The sequence below is a fragment of the Gekko japonicus genome, unplaced genomic scaffold, assembly GCF_001447785.1.
Source record: "Gekko japonicus isolate JY-2015 unplaced genomic scaffold, Gekko_japonicus_V1.1 scaffold14, whole genome shotgun sequence".
In the NCBI taxonomy this organism is placed as follows: Eukaryota; Metazoa; Chordata; class Lepidosauria; order Squamata; family Gekkonidae; genus Gekko; species Gekko japonicus.
In genome coordinates this window covers 2,781,757-2,795,779 of record NW_015176452.1, presented here as the reverse complement: position 1 = coordinate 2,795,779, position 14,023 = coordinate 2,781,757, and the positions used below count along the sequence as shown (strand labels likewise).

Below are 14,023 nucleotides of genomic sequence, written 5' to 3'. Positions count from 1 at the left end.
CAAGTACAATCAAGTTGAAGAACTACAATATGCCCGCAATAGCGTTCGACACCGAAACGCTTCTGTGCCGAGACACCATTGTGCAAATCTTGCGAATTTATGCAGCTGGAAAATGTTAACATTGAAGACTGAAAGCCACAGGTCAAGGGTACCGTTCTGCAATAGGGAAAATGCGGATCTATTCCAATTTGATTTGAACAACAGAAAGTCTCCACAGTGGTTTTTTTTTTTTTTAAAGCGGCCCAGTGTGACAAATTCTGCTTTCTGACCTAGAAATCTGCTACAATGTTTCTTCGGCAGCAATAAGCCTGCCTGTATTTATTTACCAGAAGGTCGGTAGTGCAGGTCTCTGCTCCCAGCTCCTGCCAACCTAGCAGTTCGAAAGCAAGAAATTGCAAATAGATAAATAGGTACCGCTTCGGTGGGAAGGTAACAGCGTTCCGAGCGCCTCGGCGTCTAGTCATGCCGGCCACGTGACCACGGAAACGTCTTTAGACAGCGCTGGCTCTTCGGCTTGAGCACCGCAACCCTCGAGTCGGATTCGACTGGCTTTCGAGCAAGGGGAACCTTTACTCTTACCTTTACATCCCTACAACGGCTAGTGGTGGCTGCTCCCAAGTAAATATAGTGCACAGATTCGCGTATGGCAGAAGCATGTTCCTGCTTAGCTACATTCCTTGGGAACGGGCACAAACAGCGAGAAGACGCTTCGGGACTGAGACGTCAGTTTTCTTTATGACACTGATATCCCGCTCTAGGGCCAGGTGGGCTCTCAGGAGTGGCTCACGCCGTCCAAACACCGCCCGCCTTCGGAAGCGGCGGCTACGGGCCAGCGTGGATGCAGACGGCTGGGAGTCTTTCCCGCTAGTCTGCGAGGGGACCCGGGGCAAGCCGTCTCCGCAAGAGGGCGACTGTGCCCTCCCCCTCGCTTTCTTTTCCGCCCTCCCTTTCCGCCCGGGCTTCCGGGACTGGGTTGAGGCGATGGCGGCCGGAGGGACCGATCCGCGCACCGTGGACGTGGAGGAGGATGCCTCACAGCTGGTCTTTCCGAAAGGTGAGCTCTGCGCCTGGAGAAGAGCGAGAGGGGTTGGGGAGAGGACGCCAGATGCCAGCGGAGGCCGTGTGGAGGAGGAGGCCCTCAAGTGCGGAGCCGGAGACATTGAAGCCCGTGCAGCCGTGTTGGTCAAGGTCTCGTGCGTTGTCAGGTCGCGCTCCCCCGGACTGAGTCGTCCCGAATCTTGACGGCACACAGGGTCTTGTGGGCCAGTGCCCGGATGGTAGACAACCCGGATATCGTGGGTGGGCCTTGCATTGAGGTCCACGGAGGAAAGGAAATCTGTGGCTATAAACCGTCATAGTAAAATTGATTTCCAATGGAGTAGCAAGCAAATAATTTGCGTAGCCTCCTCTGACGAAGAGGGCTTTATACCATGAAAGTTGATACCATAATAAAAACTTGTTAGTCTTTAATACGGTGCCACGTGATTCTTGTTTACTTGGCGGCCACAGACTACCATGGCTACCCTTATGGAAAGGCATAACGTGGTTATGGCTTCAGTCCTGTTGTGATACTTCCAAATCATCTGGCATTAATGGTTTGTAGATTATAGTTTCTTATTTTAAAGCTAGCAGTATCCTCTGTACTTTCGGGGGGGGGGGGATTTATCTGCTCCCTAGCTGAAGATAACACATCATGGTAAGTGAGGTCTGGTCTATGAAAATTGATGTCACAATAAATCTGTTGGTCTTTAATGTGTAGAAAGGAAAGCAAAAGGGGGAGACACCTGAAAACTGGAAAAGAAGTACACAGCATCAGATGTTACCAAAAAAGGCACAAAGCTGTTTGTATTGATAACAGTTACTACAAAAGAAATTCAGACAGTTTGTAAATATAAATAACTTATGTGAAAAATCCCAAAACAGAAAGTGTAAACAGTGAAACCGTCAAAAACAGTCAATGTATGAACAGTATAAGCAGCAGATGGTTTGCCGGCCGATTATCCTGGATTGTCTTTAATGTGTTACAGGACTCTTTGGACCAGATGCAACCTACTACCTGCAGAGTAAGGCAGGCTTCCCTCCTCCAATACTGTTGCAATCCACTGAGCTGTCTGAAATTCTGCTTATGGCAGTCAAGAGACTGTCAGGAATGGGGGGTGGGGGGTGGGGGGTGGCAGCAAGTGGGATCAACAGTGGAGGGGGAGATCAGTAGAAATTGCCTAACTGCTTTTTTTGCTGCAACAGTCTGGATGTTATTAGAGTTTTATTGTCTGTTTAGCAAAAACATTAATCTAGTCACTAGTTTTGTAGGTGAACTAGTATACATCCTTCAACTGCTGATGCATTGCAAACATTCTCTTTATCTGGGTAGAATGGGCTCTGTATTCCAAGGCAATGCTGTTTCTGGGAATAGTTTCACATTTAGATAGTCTGAAACATTCTGGAAAACAGAAACATGTGATCTTATTGGTCTTAACATTGTGTATCAGTGTGAAGACTGGAGCTGAGAACTGTTCTTAGAGGTTCTGTTAAGAATGATGAGTCTGTTTTAAATATAGTAGGGTGGCCCTCAGGACATATGCATGATTAAACTTTAATATGTCTAAAGATGTCATAATGTTCCCTAAGATCTTGGGTATGCATGTCATAGAAAGTGGTGTAGTGAACAGTGTTCCCTCTAAGCTGAGTTAGTGTGAGCTAACTCACAGTTTTTTAGCCTCCGGCTCACACATTTTTTGTCTTTGCTCAGGAAGGATGGCTACAGAGCACACTCATTGATGCAGTAGCCAAATCTCTTGCTCACAACTTTCATGACAGTAGCTCACAAAGGAGAATTTTTGCTCACAAGACTCCACAGCTTAGAGGGAACATTGGTAGTGAACTGTATCTCTGCAGATTACATGCAGGGATAACCTTTCAAATATTCTGAGCACTGTAAACTTGAACAGCAGGGCAAGTGCTGAGTTTTCTCCCTGATGTATTTTTTCCTGCTTGGAAGGAGTGTTTTTGACTCCAAATATTCTCCATCTGATTGTGATACATTCTGTTCTGCCTCGTTAGGCATGTTGTAGGCCAGACCTAAGATAACACCAGTAAAGATCTATATTCTGTGTATTTTGGGGTTTTTTGAATTGTAACCATCTTTACATACAGAATTCGAGACTGCTGAGACCCTTTTGAATTCAGAAGTACATATGCTTCTTGAGCATCGGAAACAGCAGAATGAGAGTGCAGAAGATGAACAGGAGCTCTCAGAAGTCTTCATGAAAATATTGAACTATACTGATCGCTTCAGCCGCTTCAAAAACCGGGAGATTATTGCTAGTGTTCGTAGGTGAGTAATTTAACCAATGGAAAAAAAATACTTTATTTGAAAATGTGTGTGCCAAAATGGAAGAGTATGCCTACCACCTCTAAAATGAAAAGGGGAAATTTTGCTGTATGCATTTGCAAGATTTTATTTTTTGCAAGTAAACTTTGTTTCACAATTCTAAAGAAAACTCATATAAAGAATGTAGAACGTAGGTAAATAGATCACTGTGACAGCTGTTTATATTTATATTTGGTAAGTATGCTATCTTTTTGCAAACAATTGGAAACTAGCATTTCTTAGTACACTTGCCTATTATGTAGCTCCTAGGTTGGAGATTCCACGGTTTATGTAGGTTTATATGAACTATATTTAGAGACTGGTTGGATCTTGGAAAATTTGTTCAGGTGCATATCCTTATGGCTGAAAGACCAGGTACTGTGTGGGCTCTTTCTCTTTCCTGAAAGACTGATGTTTGGTAAACTATTCCAGCTAAGGCCTAACAAATAGACAGATAAAATGCAACATCCAAAACCTGATACAAGGACAACTATTTTACAAATATGCTTTTACGCTTGCATTGTAATTTGGTTTATTATGTCTTACTTCCACCTTCAAACATATTTATTTTGGTATCTTAATGCTACAATGTGTGTTATATCTTCCTTTCAATGTACATGCTTTTGTGATATTTGTATTAAAATGTATAAAACATATGGCTGTTTAATTTAAATTTAATTTAATTATAAAATTGCAAATGAAGTACATTTTTCAAACCCCACTGAATTCTTAACCTGCTTCATTAAACCTTTTGATTATTTTACTGGAAGCTTCTATTTTTCCACTATGATTTGTTCTCCCCCCCCCCCCCCCAATGCAGTTTATTACTCCAGAAGAAGCTTCATAAATTTGAACTGGCTTGTTTGGCTAATCTGTGTCCTGAGACAGCTGAGGAGGCCAAAGCTTTAATTCCCAGGTGAGTCATTCTGAGGAACCTCTTGAGGACTCAAGGTGATATTTAGAATGGATGAACAACAGGTATATCAGGATGCGACATTCCCATCCATCTGGTTCTAAACGAACTGGTATGATGTTCTCTTATATTGGTAGTACTACATGACTTTAGTGTGGTTTTAGATTAACAAGGGATTAGCCTTGGGAACAAGTAGAGCTTCAGTCTACATCCCTCTGGTTATTCACTTAAACCTTGTTATGCTCCACGCTCCTTTCCCAATCCCAGAACATAGGCAGATACTGTAGTTGTGCCTTCCCTTTCTGCACTCCCTCCCCAGTTCTTAATCAAGAAGAGGCTGTTGCCATTAGCAATGTGCTGCTTTCTGATGGTGCAGTGCTAGTGGTGGCTGTGGCCTTTTCTCTTTCTCAGATTTAAACCTCATTGCTAAGAGAGAAGCTCAGCCCACAGGCAGCCTCCTTAATATTGTGATGGAGAATGAGCCTGATTCTGCAGTTCCAAGAATGAGGAGATGCAATCCAGTATGAGTGGAGGAGGTGGAATTTGGAATGTGTGTGTATAGCTGTTCCCCACTGATTATCTCAGAAGGGGAGAGAAGGTAGCTCCACACACTTCCTCCAGAATTACAGGGCAAGTCTGTCATATTCACCTTTCCTGTAAGAGGCACAACTATAGCTCTCACATGAAACCTCCAGCATTTCAAAAGCTGATTGCCTGAAGGCAATTCTTACAGGAGATCAAGTGAACAATCAATTCTATCCCTGCTTGTATATACAGAGAACAGGAGCCATTCAGTATGTTTACTTCAGACAATCAGTGGAAAGGCTAAGAGAGGAGAGAATCTTTAGAACTAGTACAACTGGTGTTCATTAACCAGGGAGTGAATAGGAGATGCTGAATAATAAGAGGGTAGTTGGTATTAAACTCCTGGGTTCCGCCTAACTTACCTAACAGTGTTGTTGTGAGGGTAAAATGGAGGAGAGGAATGTAAGCCACCTTGTGTCCCCATTGGAAAGAAAGGTGGGGTATAAATAAACTAAATTTAAAAAATAAAGTTTAAGAAATAAATAAATATAATTCTATATAGTTCTATATAAAATATTCACAGTGTTGAGCAAGCAATAAAATCAGCCAATAATAAAATACATGGTAATTACAACAGCCATTATCCAAAACAAATTTAAAAACAAATGGTTCCAGTATCTAGTAACCTAATATATGGGACTGTGATTTGATTATTTGTAATGTGGATGGCTCATGAAGACGGTTCAGAAATTTCAACTACTGCAGAATGCTGCCGCTTGCCTCCTGATGAATGTAATACAAATGTGCCTTTTCACCCTGCTGAGTAAATACAGCTTGACCCTCTTCTGGCCACATATCTGGGACTAACAGTAAAGACATCCTGGCAAATTTAAGCATTGGATATGTGTGCATGTGTGTATTTAAATTAACCACTATTAATTCTTCAGCCTAGAGGGTCGGTTTGAAGATGAAGAGTTGCAGCAGATTCTTGATGACATTCAGACCAAAAGAAGCTTTCAATATTAGAAGGAATTACCAGATTCTTCTGTAATCTGAAAAAGAAACATCATTTGTTCCTATGCAGTCTTGGACTAGTTCAGAAACTGTTACATGATAGATTCCTAAAAATATTTGGATATGTTAAATATTGATGTAGTTATGAAAATTAATGTGGTATGAATGGCAGAGTTCTTTGGAGTTTGATCTCATTAGTTTAAGACTTGTTTCCAAACTTTCTCTATTCATGGGGGGAACGTACAAAACACTTGTGGCATTGGTTGTAAAATAAATGAGGACATAGGTCCCCTTCTGAATATTTCTTGTCCAAGAGAAACTTATTTTCCTATTATTTCTTGAAAACTGTAGTAACAGTGGAATCAGGTCTGATAAATTTCAGTGTATTCTTGATGAGTTTGATCAAGAAAGAGAGAGTTCTTCCCTCAGAACTAATTTTATACATTGTGTGAAAAAGTCCTGTATTTGTAATTAAGGGCATGTGGTTTGTGAAATTATCCACTAATTTTTATGTAATTCCCTTTGACTTAAAAAGGATTTTTTTTACTGGAGTGGTGGAAAAATGGTATAAGTGGGAAGGAATTTATGAAGTTGAATGTCTTTTCTGTATGTTGGTGTATTGAAGTAATATATTAAAATCTATTGTATGTTTAATTATATGCATATGTTGTTATAAACTTGTCTACAAGTTTGTGTTTTGGAGAGAAAAAACTAAGACTTCTGTGTGTTGTGAAACTGGGACTGAAAACTGATGCTAATGTTGAAAGCTCAGGCTGTGTGCTTGAGTTACCAAAAGTAGCAGTTCTTAGTTTCACAGGACTTGCTGTACTAGAAGTATGAAATGAGCTTTGTTAACATTTTTGTTAGTGGTATCATGGAACTACATAACATAATGCAATCTGTGATGTACTCTAAGTAGAGTACACTGCAGCTATACCCATTTAAGTTTTAGGAGTTACTGGATATCACTCAGCTCATTTCTGATGCTGTGTTCCTCATTCCAATAACTGAAGAGAAGGTTCTGTCTTCCTGTCCCTTTCTCCAAGTTTGCTTCCAAAGGGATGAAATGGCTGTCTTTTAAAATTAGTATCCCTTGCAATGTTATCAGTTACACGAATATATCCATCTGCTAGACATTAGTCCTCTTATGGTAAACTAGAGGAGTTATAGTGTGGGAAAGTTTCAACTGGTCAAACTATAATATAGGTACCAGTGTCTGATTAACACCTCCCCCATTATCAACAGGAGTGCAATGGAATAAAAGTGGGTCCCATACAATGTTTAAGCCATCTATCATGGATCCAAAATCATATTTTGGGGTAATTTCCTTAAAGATTATGTTTCCAAGTATGCATGCAATCCTACTGTTTAGTACTTAAGAACTGCTCTTGTGCTTTTCTCACACCGCCATTCAGCCGCCTGACTTCTATCTTAAATTTGTAACCTTTATAAAGTTACAGATGGCATGTAGAAAGTGGATATAATTTTTCTTCTTTGTACCACTGAAACTTCCACTTGCTGCATTAAATTGACCATATAGAAGAAGGTACTTTTTCATGCAATGTGCAGTTAAGTTATAGAACTTACTGCCCCCAGTAAAGTGATAACCCCTGGCTAGGAGGAAATTAGACAAATTTATGGATGATAGATCTATTAACTGCTGTAAACTGTGACAGCTAAATGAAACTTCCTTGTTTGGGGAAGTATGTTTGTGGATCCTGCTAGAGCCCAAATCATTTATTATTATTTATTTTAAAAACTTCTGGGCCACCTTCCATCCAATTTAGGGCCTCCAGGGCAGTGAACAATCAAAACCACCAAGACCAACTTTTAAAAATACAATTTATAAAAACAAAACACATAAAGAGGAAGGAAGATCTGTGAGGAAACACCAAATGGAACAGATCACTTGCTGGCAGAAGACAATGATCAAGGGGGACAGAAAAATCTCCCTTTGGTGGGATTGCCAGTGCCGTCATTTTGGTGCCACAACCAATAAGGTTCTTTCTCAGGTTGCCACATATCTAAACTTAGATGGCCAGAGCACCCAAAGAAGGCCGTTGAAGATGACCATGGTGACTGGGTAGGTTCATGTGGAAGTAGGTAGTCCTTAAGGTATTTTGGTCCCAAGCCTAACTGGATTTTAAAGGGTAATACAGGCACCTTGAATTGTTGTGAAGATAATTATGGGGGAGCTGTATATCCTGAGCTCTCCAGAGGAAGGGTGGGATGGGATTAAAATACAGATATATAGAAAGATTGAAAGATCCAGATTCTGCCTTTATGTCAGAGATATACCAACTTCTTTCGCTACTTTGACATGCCACAGAGAGATTTCTTAGCTTTTTCCCCTATTGTAGGTTTTGAGTAACAGACAATGCTTGTTCTGCCCTCTTGCCATCCACTGCTAAAACCTTTATTTCCCTAGTAATAATTAGAGAGGAAAAGTTAGGTTAGTCCGTTGCGGCAAAAATAAACATGAATCTTACAGCCTTTTGGTGGAAAGTGCCATCAAATCTCAGTCAATCTATGGCAACACCATAGAGTTTTCAAGCCACAAATAGAGGTGATGCCATTGCCTGCCTCTGCATAGCAACCCTGGACTTCCTTGATGGTCTACCGTCCAAGTACTAACCAGAGCTGACTCTGCTTAGTTTCCAAGATCTGCCAAGCTCAGGCTTGCCTGAACCACCCAGGTCAGAGCTTTTGGTCCCCTAAACACTGGGTGGAAAATTATTAGTAAATTTTTATTCTAGTGTCACCTACACTGACAGTCTTGAGGATTTAGAATTTCTAAACTGTTACAGGTCTCAACTAGTTTAGCAAGAATTGGGGGGTTGCATTATCAATTATTGCCATAGTGGCCTCTATAATTCACTTGGTTATACTGTAATTTATGCAATTTTGTCTCACCCTGTACTTCCTACATGTCAAGGTTGTTTTTTTAAACCCTTTGCCCCTTCATAACCTCATACATAAATGCCCCTCTAGTAAGAAACCACTTTATGCATCTCATAAACTGGACTCTAATCCAAGACAGAAAAAATACCTGTGTATTTTTATGTACTTCTACAACACTTTTCTCCTGAAATGGGATCAAAAATGGTTAGCCTTTATGGTGGCACAAGATTGGCGTTTGTTTAGTTTTCCTTGTTCACTTATTTTCCTACAGATACATTGGCTTCAGCAGCCTTCCACCTGAACTTATGTCCATATGGGTAGCTGTGTTGAGTCTTGTTGTTCAGTCGCACAGTCAAGTCCGACTCTTCGTGACCCCATGGACCACATCACACCAGGCCCTCCTGTCTTCTGTCATGCTCCGTAGTTTGCTTAATTTCATGTTCATTGCCTCGATAACACTGTCCAACCATCTCATCCTTTGCCATCCCCTTCTTCTTTGACCTTCAATCTTTCCCAGCACCAGGATCTTCTCCAGTGAGTGCTCCCTTCTCATTTGCTGGCCAAAGTATTTGAGCTTCCGCTTCAGTATCTGGCCTTCCAGGGAACAGTCAGGGTTGATTTCTTTTAGGATTAACTGATTTGATCTCCTTGCAGTCCAGGGGACTCTCAAGAGTCTTCTCCAGCACCATAATTCAAAAGAATCTATTTTTCCGCGCTCGGCCTTCCTTATAGTCCAACTCTCGCAGCCACACAGTACTACTTGGAATACCATTGCTTTGACCATACATACTTTTGTTGGCAGGGTGATGTCTCTACTTTTTATTATGCTGTCAAAGTTTGCCATCGCTTTCCTCCCAAGTAGCAGGCATCTTTTAATTTCATGGCTGCAGTCACTATCTGCAGTGGATCCCAGGAACGTGAAGTCTGTCACTGCTTCCACGACTTCTCCTTTTATTTGCCAAGGATGCCATGATCTTAGTTTTTTTTATGTTGAGTTTCAAGCCAAGGTTTGTGCTCTCCTCTTTTACGTTTAACAAGAGGCCCTTTAGGTCCTCTTCACTTTCTGCCATTAGAGTGATATTGTCTGTATATCTTGAGGTTGTTGGTGTTTTTCCCAGCAATCTTCTGTCTTCTGAATCATCCAGACTGGCATTTCTCATGATGTACTCTGCATATAAATTAAATAGGCAAGGGGCCGTTGGGTCTATTGTAGCAAAATTACACCAGGGTCAAGCAGCACCTTAAAGACTTTGGGGAATTTCAGACAGGTGCTTTCTCCCGGTAGGGAACCGATTCTCAACCGGGTGCTGGTCTGTCATTTCAGACAGAACCCGGTTGAGAATCGGTTCCCTACCGGGCTGAAGGGATGAAGTGGCATTTCACACAGGGAAGCCTCTGTTCCGATTACGAACCGGGAGGGAAGCGTTTTACCTGTCAACTGCTTCCGAGGAGGCTCCCGTTCCCTCTCCCGGTTCCAATACGCTTCTTTCCCGCCTTTTTTCAGCCGATTCCATTGGAATACATTGGAATACTGGTATATCGATATATCGCTATAAGACGGACTTAAAAAAAAAAAACGTGGGGAAACAAAGCGGTGCGTGTGTAAAATGCCGAACCGCTTCTGAATCGGCTCCTTTCCGGTAGGGGCAAGCCGTGTGTGAAACGGCAGCCCTCTACCGGTTCATCTGCAAACGGAAGACTCCCGGCTTGAAACCGGGAGAAGACGGGTAATGTGAAATTCCCCTTTATTTCAGTAATGCGTAAGCTTTTGTGGGTCGGCACTCACTTTTTCAGAAGCATGAAGTATAGACACAGAGGGCCTGATTTTATATAAGGGGGAGGACTTGTATATAAACTCTCCTCATTTAAAGGCGACTTCTGACTCACTAAAGCCAAAATAAATTTTGCTAGAAGATGATACCTTCACTCTTGTGTACTGACACTGATTTTAGATCAAGATGGGTAGCCGTGTTTCTCTGTAGCAGTAGAAAAGTGCTACTGGACTCCTGCTTTTTTCAATTGATTTTAGAGTGTAAGCACCTCTGTTTCCGGAGCGGGAACCGGAAACCATGGCTGTGTTGAGAATCGCAATAGTTGGTTCCTCCGACCCTCAAAATTCAGAAACTATTCCTACCCTTCATTCCGAGAGCGCATGCGCACTCTGAAAGCCTCTGCGCTCTCCTCCCCTTAGCCTCCCTTTGGTTTTACTCCGCCGCTGGCGTGCGCGATGACGTTGATCGTGTGCACCGCCTCTGGTCGCTGGTGGGGAAGATGGCGGATGCTGGCGGCGGCGGCGGCTCGTGAGGTAGCAGCTTCCGGGACTGGAGAGCTCTGGGCGTCGGAGCCCCACATACGGGGCTCCGTGTGCGGTTGTTTTGTGAGTGTCTCTCATTAGAGGGGGCTAGGCGGCTCGGGAATGGGGGAGAAGAGGCTCGGCAAGCCGGAAGGCCGTCGCTGCTCCGCCATCTTTAGGCCTCGAGGACAGCTCCTGCTGAGGAGATAGGGGTTTGCGGTTGGACGCCGGCGTAGGAGCGCGTTGAATCTGAAAATAGAGGTGCTGGCCCGGGGTTCGACGGGAGAGGCCTGCACAGAGCGGGAAAAGATATGTACCCTCGACCAGTAGACGTAGGAAATCTAATGCCCGCAAGGCGGCAGGGGAATGGGCTGGATACATTCGTTCCGACGCGAAAATTTTCTGTTAGGACTAAATAAATGGCTACAGTCTGATCTGAAATGTACCAGCGCTTTCAGTGTAGGGGGAGTGGCTGTGATTATGATCTGGGAAGTCTTCCGTTCATGCCTTGCCTCAGCTGCTCACTCACTAGGTGACCAAAGTAAATCACTGTCTTAGCAGCTTCTGCGCCTGTAATATGAAGATGATGATGGTCAGAACACCTTACAGGAGTGTTTTGAGAATTAATCATTTTTTCTCAAACATTCATGTTTAACAAGAGATAAATATAAGCAGCCATTCTTTGGAATTAATGTGTTACTATAATAACGTTCAGATATTTGTGATCCAGTTGCTAGGTAGAAAATGTAGGAAACAAAGAACCGAGGTCTTAGCAGTGTAAGTATTTTACAGTGCAATCCTAAGTAGCAGTACATCTTTCCAAAGCCATTGACTTCATTGCTCAATTCTGCTTAGGATTGTGCTGTCAGTCACACTTGTATATTTGGTGGAATCACAAATATGGTTTCTTACTAATGTATACTTTTAAATCCCCTTAATGGTCTGGATGGGTTAATAAGTCTTATTGAGAGTATGATAGGAGAATAATTATACTTTAATTTTACACCCTTAAAATTGTAAACTTTAGTGTCTATAAAACTGAAAGTGCAATTAATGATTATTTCAACAGAAAGGTTAGAAAGTGTGCTTAGGGTCACAGATTTTGTTGGTAGATCTCTGGCTTCTCAGTTTCAGTTTTTGTAAGACAAGGTCCAAGTTCTAAAGTTTTACATTTTGTTTTTAAGGTGTTATATAGTACTAGGAAAAAGGTCCGTTGTGGAAATAAATACAACGGCCTCTAGAAAGAGGCTCTGGGCGGTTGCCCCAGCCTTGGACACTCAGTCGCAATTTGTTGTGGTGACCTCAGTAGGGTATAATGACACTGAGTCCACTATTTTCTCCAGAGGAACTGATCTTTGCTACCTAACGAACAGTTGTAATTTTGAGTGATCTCCAGCCCTCACCTGGAGATTGGCAACGATGGTTCCCCAGAAGGGAATAGTTGGTTTGGAGGGTGGAGTCTATGGCTTTGTACCTGTCCAAGGCCCCATGCCTCCTGAAACCTCACCCTCTCCAGGCTTCATCCCTCACATCTTCAGGAATTTCCCACCTGGAGTTGGCAACCCTATCTCCTGCCCAGCCAATCATCAACCTACCTTTATTCCCCCTCACTCTTCAGCTTTCCACCCCTCACACACCTGCAGCATCTCCCATGCTCTGAAGCCCTGACTGCTACGTCACATTTGCTGCCATACAGGGGCTACCTCAGGAGCATATAAGGATACGGAGCCCACCATTTTCTCCAGGGGAACTGATCTCTGCCATCTGGAAAGCAGTTGTAATTCTGAGTGATCTCCAGCCCTGGATAGGGAGACCCTCTGAATGACAGATCAGAGAGCGAACTGATTTTGGATCGTGTGGAATGTTCTAGAGAAGTGCCATCACCATTTGGCTTTTATTTATAAGGGAGATTATAGCTGCTGTATGTAAGACCATATTCAGAGCTTATTCCTACCATATTATATTTAACAAACAGTTGTTATAGGTTTAGCACGTACCATATTAAGAATCATTGCATGGTAGTAATGATTTATTTTTAGTATCCATATGTTTATGGTAGTATATTTTAATGTGCTATATTTTTTCTATTCATTGCTATAATGTATTTAAGATTACTTTATGTTGTGTTTTAAGCCATTTGGGGGGGGTCTCTTCTGGACAGGAAGGTGAGATGCAAGCCTTGAAATGAACAAAGTTTAGACAAGTACTACATATTTAGTGATAAGGGTTTGGTTATCTTCAGGTAAAACCTCACTGAACTGATAAAATAACCTCATGTTTGGTGTAGTGGTTAAGTGTGCGGACTCTAATCTGGGAGAACCGGGTTTGATTCCCCACTCCTCCACTTGCACCTGCTGATGTGACCTTGGGTCAGTCACAAGCTCTGGCACAGCTGTCCTTGAAAAAGAGCAGTTTGTGTCAGAGTTCTCTCAGCCCCACCCACCTCACAGGGTGTCTGTTGTGGGGAGGGGAAGGGAAAGGAGTTTGTAAGCCGCTCTGAGACACCTTTGGGTAGTGAAGGGCGGGGTATAAATCCAATCTCTTCTTCTTCTTCTTCTTCTTCTTCAGATGCTTGCTTTAAAAATTAGCTTGTCTGCTTCAAAATAGCTTATAACTGATAACTTCAGACATTTGAAACCATAACATCTCTATAGTAGGCAGTATGAAATATTTCCAGCTTTTTAAAGGGGGCATTAGTTTCAAATAGTCATATGAAATCTCTAAATAAGATTTTTCTGCATAAGAACTACACCTAGCTTGCCCTGACATGGATAGCTCAGGCAAGCCCGATCTCGTCAGATCTTGGAAGCTAAACAGGGCCAACCTTGGCAAGTAATTGGAAGGGAGACCTCCAAGGAATACCTGGGCTCGGGACACAGAGGCAGGCTATCAAGCCACCTCTCTGAAAAACATCCAGGCCCCCAGTAGGGGTCGCCAGAAATTGCCACGACTTCCAGGCATGCAAGCACATACATACACAAATATTCAAAAAAGAAATAAACCTAGC

The 14,023-nt window shown here is 42.5% G+C and overlaps 2 protein-coding genes across 2 annotated transcripts in view; both read left to right on the top strand.

Moving 5' to 3' along the window:
- Positions 1–962: 962 nt before the first annotated feature.
- On the top strand, positions 963–6,431 carry POLR2D (polymerase (RNA) II (DNA directed) polypeptide D). Its single transcript, XM_015426840.1, has 4 exons — positions 963–1,054; positions 3,154–3,334; positions 4,191–4,286; positions 5,756–6,431. Exons 1-4 carry the CDS (start codon positions 982–984, stop codon positions 5,832–5,834), a joined length of 429 nt encoding a protein of 142 aa, XP_015282326.1. The 5' UTR covers positions 963–981; the 3' UTR covers positions 5,835–6,431.
- A 4,555-nt stretch (positions 6,432–10,986) lies between these two features.
- The window catches only part of WDR33 (WD repeat domain 33), a 90,046-nt gene continuing 87,009 nt past the window's right edge, over positions 10,987–14,023 (top strand). Inside the window, exon 1 of the mRNA XM_015426864.1 lies at positions 10,987–11,100. The gene's annotated coding sequence lies outside the window, so the exon portion shown is untranslated. The remainder of the gene's footprint in view (positions 11,101–14,023) is intronic.